The sequence below is a fragment of the Arachis ipaensis genome, chromosome B1 (genome assembly GCF_059453495.1).
Source record: "Arachis ipaensis isolate K30076 ecotype BB chromosome B1, ASM5945349v1, whole genome shotgun sequence".
Classification (NCBI taxonomy): domain Eukaryota; kingdom Viridiplantae; phylum Streptophyta; class Magnoliopsida; order Fabales; family Fabaceae; genus Arachis; species Arachis ipaensis.
In genome coordinates, this window is record NC_142436.1 from 3,883,309 (window position 1) to 3,893,069 (window position 9,761).

Genomic DNA, 9,761 nt, shown 5'->3' on the forward strand with positions numbered 1-9,761 from the left:
CATATTAGGGTTTTAAGTGTTTAGTTGAAAAAAAAATAAGGTAAAAAAAATTTCAATTGTCACATCAAATAGTCGTTAGAATGTATAATGTAACAGTTGTTAGTCCATCTCAGCATGTCATTAACGATTTTGTGAGACAGTGACAAAAATAAGATTAGGAACCAATGTGAGTCATAACTATTAAGTTAGGAGACTAAATTGAGTAAATCGAAATTTTTGAAATTAGATTGAAACATAGTTGTTAGAACCGAACCAGTGATCAAACCGGTCAAACTACTAGTTCACTGGTTTATTAGTTCAACCGATAAATCACTGGTTGAACCGATAAAATCGGTCTCACGTAAATATAAAATATAAAATAGTTAAAAACTTAAAATTAAAATTTGAAATACATATCTTCACTAACATTTTATGAAGAATCAAGTCTCAACTTCTAAAAATAACTAATATAAAAAAATCATAAAATTTTAATACTACAATAGTATCTTATTTTGACACAATAAAAAATAATTAATTCACAAAACCTATCATCTAACTATAATATCAGTAGATTTTAACACTAACATCAAAACAAATAACCTTAATCACAATACTAGCAATAAAATAGATCAAGTAAATTAATAAATTTTTAGTGAAATTTATATTTATATTAATAACGGTATATAATTAAAATATAATTAATTTTAAAAATAGAAAAAACAAAAATTAAATTAAATTAGATATTTATGTATACTATATAATTAGTATTTGTCAAATATAATACTTAGAAGTGCAATGGCTAAGTGGCAAGTAGAGATTGCTTTTGCTTTGCACTGGTTCTTACCAGTTCACACCGGTTTTATTCCTTAAACGGTCCAAAGAGTAAAACGAACCGAACTAGGATTCGGTTCTAGTCCGGTTCACTAATTTTTTGGTCGAACCAGCCGATTCAGTTCGGTTTTTACAACTATGGATTCAAATACGAACATAATTTCAGAGACCAATAAGTATTATCTCTTTGTTGACAATTAAGTTGTTTTAATGGTAATTAAGATCTAATAATGGTTTATAATAAAAGAAGCATTCTTTTGCAACAATGAACCAGTATCTGATATGTAAGATGATCGAATTGGATCGAATTGGATCCACACTCTAATCATATAGAAGTAAATATGTTTACAAAAGTAAACAAAAAAAATTATTGACTTTTTTATAAAAATAAAAATTTTTAATATTTTTTATTTTATGGATATATTTGATATCTGATCCAAACATAAAAAGTGCGAATATCGAATTTGTTATCGATTTTTGTAGTGTTAGCCCTCATATTATCAATTTAATTCATATATAATTCGGATGATAAATTATTTGGTGACGTACTTCTTTTTTTATTGTGATATACTTGTTTATTATTATTATTATTATTATTATTATTATTATTATTATTATTATTATTATTATTAAAAAATAACAGGCCAAATTATTACCATAATATAATAGAAGTATGGAAGTTATCATTCTTCTCTAATGGAAGAAACAAAATTATTTTTAATAGTTTATTTAACGTTTAGTAGAATAAAAATAAATTTTATTAGAATAAATTTTAGTACGAGTTTAATATTTTTATTCATCATAAAATATTTATAGAATTACTCGTAGATAAATTTTGGAAAAAAGAAAAAAAAACATGATTTTTAATTTTATTTTTTAATAATATTAATTTTTTACCGTATATAATTATTCAATTATTCTTTAATTATATATAAATAAATTACTCTTAATAAGACTTTTTTGTGTTATTTAATTATCTTTTTTAAAAATTAATTAATTATTAAAATAATTAAACTTTTCAAAACAAAAATAATAAAAAAAATTATGAACGAAAAAATTAATTATCCTGATAATTTTTTGTATTTTTATTCATATTTTAATTATAAACATAAATATAATTTAATTATATTATTTATGAAATGTGACTATAGATGTAGATAAAATTTAGTTATATTACTTATATATAGTTTCATTGTATTGTATTGCTTATAAAGTTAGATTATAATTATGACAATAAAATTGTTCTTGTATTTTTATATGTATGACTAATTGGTGGTGTTAAAACCTTACTCTTAATTATAAATAAGGTTTATAATTTAAAAAATCAAAGACTCAATTAAAAAGATACGAAAAAAATGATGTTAAAATATTCTAACTCTTTAAAATAAAAATATTCGAAATTCAATTAAAAATTATTTAAAATTTAAACTCAATAAAAATTTATATTCAATGTGTTTTGTATTAAATATATTTAATAACCTATTATATCATATTGGTTGAAATTAGTTTTTATAATGTTAATTTTTTAATAACACTTTATTAGAAAAAATTATATTTTCAGAATTTTTTAAAAACTAATTAATATTATATATATTTTGTTACATTACATCTTGTTATAAAAAATTTATTTATTTCTAATGCTTATATTAAAAATAAAAACAAAATTTAAATTAATAAATTTTAATCTATAATATAATAATAATATAGTAATTATTTTATATATTATACGAATAAAAATTAATTATTTTTTTATTTATAAAAATTTTAAGAGTTTGTAATATATATATATATATATATATACACGATGAATGTGATATATTTTTTTATGTAAATAATCTTTAAAAAAAATCTAATAGTTAATTTATTACTTTTTTTGTTTTAGTATAAATTAAATATTTTTTATTGTTTTTGGAAAGAAAATATTTTAAAGAATTTAATAATATGTTATGAGGAACACCGAATAAATTATACAAAAACCAATTAAAACACAACATAAAAACATCTTTAAAAAAAAGACGTTTTAGGCGTCTTTATCTGAGTGGCCTCCTAAAGAAAATATTATGAATTTTGATATGAAAAGCTTTTATTGAAAATCCAGATATTTGAAGTCTCTAATGCCTTCTGTAGCATGTTTATTAAAAAAAGAAATAAATAAAAATAAAACTATCTACTTTAAATAACTTTAACAAGTGTTCTTAGAAAAGTTTTTAAATATATATATTTTAGTATTCGGTAGATATTCAAAAATAAGGGAAATGATATAGTTTAAAAATAAGCACGACTAAAGGAAAAACAGTGAGATAATATTATGTTATTGTTCCTGAATTCTAATAATGGATAAAGGAAAAACAGGCATCTATATATTTCTCTATCCTTGAAGAAAATCATGAAACGCAAGCTCAGACGAATGATGACAATAAAAAATGTACCTCCAGCGATCGAAAGATTAATAATAATACATAATATTTTTATGAATAAATTAAATATCCTAATAAAAATACTTGTTAAAATAAGTTTTAAAAAATGTGCTAAGTTACTTTTTCGTGTGTATTGAAATCATTAAATCTTAAAACAACTTCAACTTTTATATTATAATCATGAACAAATATCCTAATAATAATAATAATAATAATAATAATAATAATAATAATAATAATAATAATAATAATAATAACTTTCCTCCATTGCCTTGGCTGACATGGAAGATTCGGTTCTGGACATGAACGTGGTCTTCTAAATCTAGAACAATGGGACTAGGACTAGTAAAATAAATTGGCACGCGAAAACAATGTTATAGACTTATTGAAACCCATCATGAGGGAGCTCAACATAGTTGATTTATGGTGCTAAATGCTAATGTCTTCTAAAATAACTAGTGTACGTCAAAGAGTTAAGTTGATTTAATCATTTAAGACGAATGATTCTTCGCTTATCAAGGTAAGTGTAGTCTTGTCTCCTATTCCACCGCATACCAAAGCCAAAATAATTTATCTTTCGTATCCTAACAGTACAAAATAGTTTATATTTGCATTTAGTTACATAACATTATATTAGTAAAAATAAATATTTTTTATATTGATAGTTTGAAATTTGAATAGTCATTAAAAAGATAGATATATAATTACATGATTATGTAAAATGTTTTATACTTCACTGCATTAAAATTAACCTCATATATTAAAGGTGAAACTGAATGAAAAATATTAGATGATTATTTTTTCTCTTACATTTGAATTAATAATAGCTAATCATCTATTTTTTACATTTTAAGTGTTGACGTTCTGATATTTTCCAAAGTAAACAGCCAAATTAACCTAGTTAGACATGAAGATAAAATATTACCATCTATTAATTATTTCGTAAGACCTCCAAATCTGACCGAGTGTAAGCCGAGGGAAAGGAATTGGAAGTGCAGTTTGACAAATGAGGCAACATAGAGACAGAAAATTTACTTGATATGTGAGAGGCACAACTGTCCTGAAAATCAATTTCAATGGCTTGTGCATATGGATTTCAGTCCCCAATGTGGTTAGTACCATCTATTTTCAACATGTTTTGTTTGCTATGACCAACCTGCAAAGCATATTTTAAACAATAATAATTACAAGGCACATGATCACCATCTGTAGACTGTAGGGCCTCCATACTATCTCCCCCAGGACTTAAACGTAACGACTAACGAGTGAAAATTTAAAGTCTTAAATTAAACGTTTTAATAATGGGAGCAATAATTTATTAGTAAAGGGATCCTAAATGAACAGTATTATTGATTCAACTATTTTTAAAGTTCAGCAAGTGTTGCTATAAGATTGTCCCCAACATGTTGTAAATTATAACAGGTAATAACTTATCATTCTATTAATTCTATTCTTGGAGGTTAAACATTAATACAGTAGTGAATAATGCAAAATTTGTTGTGGAAAAATATTAGATGCTCACGTTAATTAAAAAACACCTATTTAAATAAAGATGTTAAAAATATTTTTTCATGGAGATAGTTGTAATAAAAGTGTGACTTATTTATTTAGTCATACTTTAAATAAATATAATATTTTTATAATATACTAAAATTAAATCTTATAATTCATTATCTAATAGTTAAAAAAAATCATTTTTACATAAAAACAATTATAAAATTTTTATTGTAATATCCATCTAATTAGAATGGTATCTATTCATTTACATATATCTAGTTCTCAATATATATAACTGGGGAGAGTTTCACCGGAAGAAAAACACTTTCAACGTTTTGGATTAGAATTCTTGTTTAGAACTTAACTCTAATTAATTTTTAAACTTTATTTTAATCACAAATGAATCAAAACTCATAACATAATTTAAGTTAAGAAGTATTTAATTTAAATAAGTAATTTTGATGTAATAATAATTTTCCAATAATAATGAATATTTTCAAAAGGGATAATTGAATATTAAGAAAGCTGGATTCTAGTCCCATAAATCCCATTAGTAAAGGGATTAACTCAGAGAGAAGATTTATGACTTACCTTCTGCTATGACCTAATTCTTATTCTATATTAACCCAGTTAAACCCAATTATTCGAATACATTCCTGAAACCTCATGAGAACTCCCCTTATTAAGGGTAGTCAGGAAGGTTTTCTATTTTTAGCATTTGATAATTGGTAGTTAGGCTTTCAGTTACATTCAGTTTTAGGCTAACAGCTTTCTGTTATTGTATCAGACCTTAGCAACTATGTGTATATATATATAAGCCTTGGTCTTACACCTCTTGTATATTTATTTCATTAGATGCTAATTCAGATGAAAACTCTTCTCTCGTACTCTTCCAATCATATTCGAAAGCCTTTCACCGTTACCACTACTGAGCTATTCTTGTTGTTGTGTTCTATTTCGCGTACAATCATCTAGAGCACTTTACACCACTAACTCAGAATCCGTGCAAGTATACCCCCACTACTGAAGTGTCATAGGTCTGGAACAAGAAAGATCGTAGAGATTTGTATCCCAACCTCACACAAGGGCAGAAAAGTCAAGTAATTATGATTTCCTAATTCTTATTTAAAGAAAAAAAATACCTCCATAGGAGAGCAGTATAAAACAAAATAAATCATAAAAATCAACTCCTAAACACATACAAGGATATCAACCGCAAGTACCTAGACACCACTACCTCAAAATAGTAGTTATATTTGAGTAGTAGTTCTTTAACTCAGTGTTAGTCTGTTAGACTAATTCATTTAGCCTAACTCATACATTGTGCATAGTTGCATCATTTTAGCCATCTTATTCGCTGATGCTTTGTGATAGCTTAGCACTTAAAAACACCAATGATGGCTAATTAATGGCTACAAATCACAAAATTTGATGGCCCCTAGCACTCTTCTTTTTGAAAAATGAGGATTCAAAACAAAGCAACTCTGGAGAGAACAAGACCAGTATTACATATATGGTGCAATATGGATGACTCCAGAGTCCAGATAAATATCACTTTCAATCAGTATATCCATGCCCATACAGAAGCGAGTATACCCGATACAGTGTTGACAGAGTACGAATAGTTAACTGATGGAAGAAAATATGATGAATCATGTCCAAATGGTGTGTACAATATAATATCAGAAAAACGTTTCTAGGGTATTATTTACTTCTTATGTTAGTTGTTAGTTTGTTACATATCTTTCAGCGTGTAACACCAAATCCAAACAAGGTTTAAACTAGAATCAATATAGCCAATTTTAAAAAAGCATGACATGCTTGAATAATGAATAAGGTCACTAAAATAATCTGCAATCAGATATTGAATTCACCTCAAATTTAGATGTGATCCATCTAATTCATCATTGATCTTCAGAAGACTTTGGTGTTGGTACAACCTTCGCAAATTCTGTCTTTTAATTCCATTTCTGAACGCAGTGCTTGCCGGACATCTTTTTTCTTTGTAGGATAAACCTGACATTTTCTGCTCGCTTTTTTTCCTTCTAAGGTACTCTGCTGCTTGCACCTGAACTGATGATGAGAGAAAATTTGTGAAGAACAAGTGACTACTTCAATGCTATATAATAATTCTTTTAATTTAAAAAAAAAAAGGTTCTTTTAACATCAACGCGGTATATACTATATAACTCATCAAGAATGGAGAAAAGGTGACATTCGAAAATTCTCTGATATATCCATCCAAAGATGTTTAGGATTTTAAAATAAATGATCCTTCATAGACTAGCAACTGATAAATAACTTCAATGAAGCTTCATTCAAAATAGCTATAAAGTTAAAACTAAACAATGAAGAGGACTAGTGCTAAAAGGGAGAAATCTGGGGGAAGCATCCTACCAAACAAAAATGAAAATTAATAAGAAAATAGAGAGGAGAAGAATACAGCAAAGTTACATGCAGCATCACAGCATTTTAAACATGAAAAATTTAGGACAGTCATGGAAAATGAATATTGTACAAGATACAATCCTATGACAAAGCAAATACTCGAACAAAATGATGCCTTCACGCCAACGAGCTATAGCTTAAATGGCATAGTCTCCCCATACTCACTTAGAGGTTGCAGGTTCGAGTTTTACTTCTAACTTTGGAAAAAAAAATGATGCCTTCACAAATGTGAGCATGGGAGTTCTACTCTAACCAAACCAATAGAACACCATAAATGGCATACTTCAACAAAATTAGTTCCTAGCTGCAACAAAAATCCTTAGAACAAATCAAGAAAAAATTTCCCTAGTATAAAGGACATGAGGAATAAAGGAAAAAAGAATCATAGATAAGGGAGGGCCAGGAAATAAAAGTGTAAGTCAAGAAAACCTCACTACTTAATATTTTTCAATCACATAATCCAAAATGATTTGAAGTCAAATCTGCTTGCAGTATTCACATTTGCATTAATGACAGGAGTTTTCAATGCAAAAGATAAGGAGATACCAGATCGTGAAGCTACCAATGTCATCGCACGGTTTCTGAGCCTTGTAATCTCGCTAATGGCATTCAGATTTTCAGTAAATGCGTCTGGTCCAGGCTTTACAACATCATTATTCCCGTGATATGACAATGCATTTTCACATGCCTAATTTCCAGACGGAGAGCGATGAAGCATACAATTAATTCAGATTTAAATCACCAAAAAAAAAAGAAAAAGAAAAGAAAACAACAGCTAAAATTTAGCAAATGTATCACCATAAAATTAAAAAGGTAGCCATTAACAAAAAAAAAAAGTCCAGAGTATGGTTTAAATTGCTTCTTCTATACGGCATTTTCAATCACAATTCACAATTCAAAACACTGTTAAATTCACTCCAAAAACTTTACTCTCTCTCTCTCTCTCTCTCTCTCTCTTTTTTTTTTTTTCTGTTGACAAGAAATATGGCTCGTTAGGTTCGTTGTCTTATCCTCCTTCAAATTGCAGTTTTCAGATCATAATTATACACTTCAAACAAACGCACCCACTCTCTCTTATATATATATACCTTCTCTGCAACAGAATGAAAACCATTATTCAGCGCATCCTCCACAAAGCGCAACCATTCCAAAGGCGTAACTCGAAGCCATTGATATTTGGAGGACTTCGTCTCTCTCATAACTAAAGCCTCGTACCTCAAGACCAAGCAGCTCTTCAGAGAAAACCAGAAATAAAAAAAAAATGTCGACACATCGTCGCTCGCTAGTAATTCTTCAGGATTAGAAGATGAAATGAAAATGAAAATGAAATGAAATAAAATACGCGCAAAATGAAGCAGAATTCTGATTCATCTAAAGCGTTACTGTCGTGGAACTCAGAAGCACAAGAAGAAAGTACCACATGATCGCCAACGAGTGCGAAAGCACGGACGAAGAATTCAAGGACGAGAAGCTTCTCGTGAACGGTTTTGTCGGAGATAGAAAGGAGAACGGAGATGGATTCAGATCTGAGGAGTTGCGTAACGTCAGAACGGACTTCGATCAGCGATTTCACATCCTTGGAGACCAAAAGCGATCCAAGGAATTGAAGTGTCGAGTCGCTGAAACTGGGAGAAGGAATTGCAAAATGCTATGTTAGAGAGAGAGAGAGAGAGAGAGAGAGAGAGAGAGAGAGAGAGAGAGAGAGAGAGAGAGAGAGAGAGAGAGAGAGAGAGAACCTTCTAGCTTGGATTAGCGAGCGAAGGAGAGAAAGTGGTTGCTCTGTGCAGTGTGACATCGCGGGAAGAAGGATTTGGCGGTTAGGAAAGGTACTTAGTATTTGAAAAAGAAATTTTCAATTTATATATTAGGATTTTTTTTTTCCGGTTACGAAAGTTTTTTTTTTTCTGTTACAAAATTGTTTATCGGGATTAAATACGAAGAAAGATGGGCTTCAGCCCTTTAGGGAACTAAAAGAAACACGATATAAAGTACAAAAAGAGTAGTTACCAAAAAAAAAAAAAAAGTACAAAAAGAGTCATGACCAAAAAAAAAAAAGTACAAAAAGAGGAAGAGGATGTTCAGTTAAAAAAACAAAAGATTAGCATAATTAATTAATTATGTTTTTCTTTGTCGCATCTTTTAAAATAAAAAGATAGAAGAGATTTACCAAAAAAAAAAAAGATAGAAGAGAAATCAAATCCTTGTGTCGAGTATATATCAAGTGATAGATGCTGGCGTTATAAGAATTCATTTTCATGTGCGCATTAATATTGTCATGGTGATGCCATGCATGTGAAGAAAGAAAGCAGAGTTATGTGAAGACTAGTATGAGCGAAAAGCAAATTATGAATCATGAACCATGATACATGCATTTCGCACAATATGCGACTCTCTCTTTCTAGGTATACTTATGATATTCTTTACGTGCAATAATGATTGATAAGCGCACAAGTTTCTGAATTTGTGTTCTTTTTATTTTATAGTCAGGTATATAATTTTCCTACGGCTGCAGTTGCTCAACGCAAGGATATTCATCACTACACAGTACACACTACTGGTTGGGTAATTCATGCCACGTTATTAAAGGCA

At 28.3% G+C, this 9,761-nt stretch overlaps 1 protein-coding gene across 1 annotated transcript; it reads right to left on the minus strand.

Annotated features, from left to right (window-relative positions):
- Window positions 1–4,355: 4,355 nt before the first annotated feature.
- On the minus strand, window positions 4,356–8,967 carry LOC107644500 (protein DOUBLE-STRAND BREAK FORMATION). The gene is made up of 6 exons (XM_088503318.1): window positions 8,909–8,967; window positions 8,590–8,797; window positions 8,261–8,404; window positions 7,719–7,860; window positions 6,599–6,797; window positions 4,356–4,383 (listed from the first exon to the last, which is right to left on the minus strand). The coding sequence occupies exons 1-6, from the start codon at window positions 8,965–8,967 to the stop codon at window positions 4,356–4,358; spliced, it is 780 nt and encodes a 259-aa protein (XP_088359444.1).
- Between the last annotated feature and the right edge of the window lie 794 nt (window positions 8,968–9,761).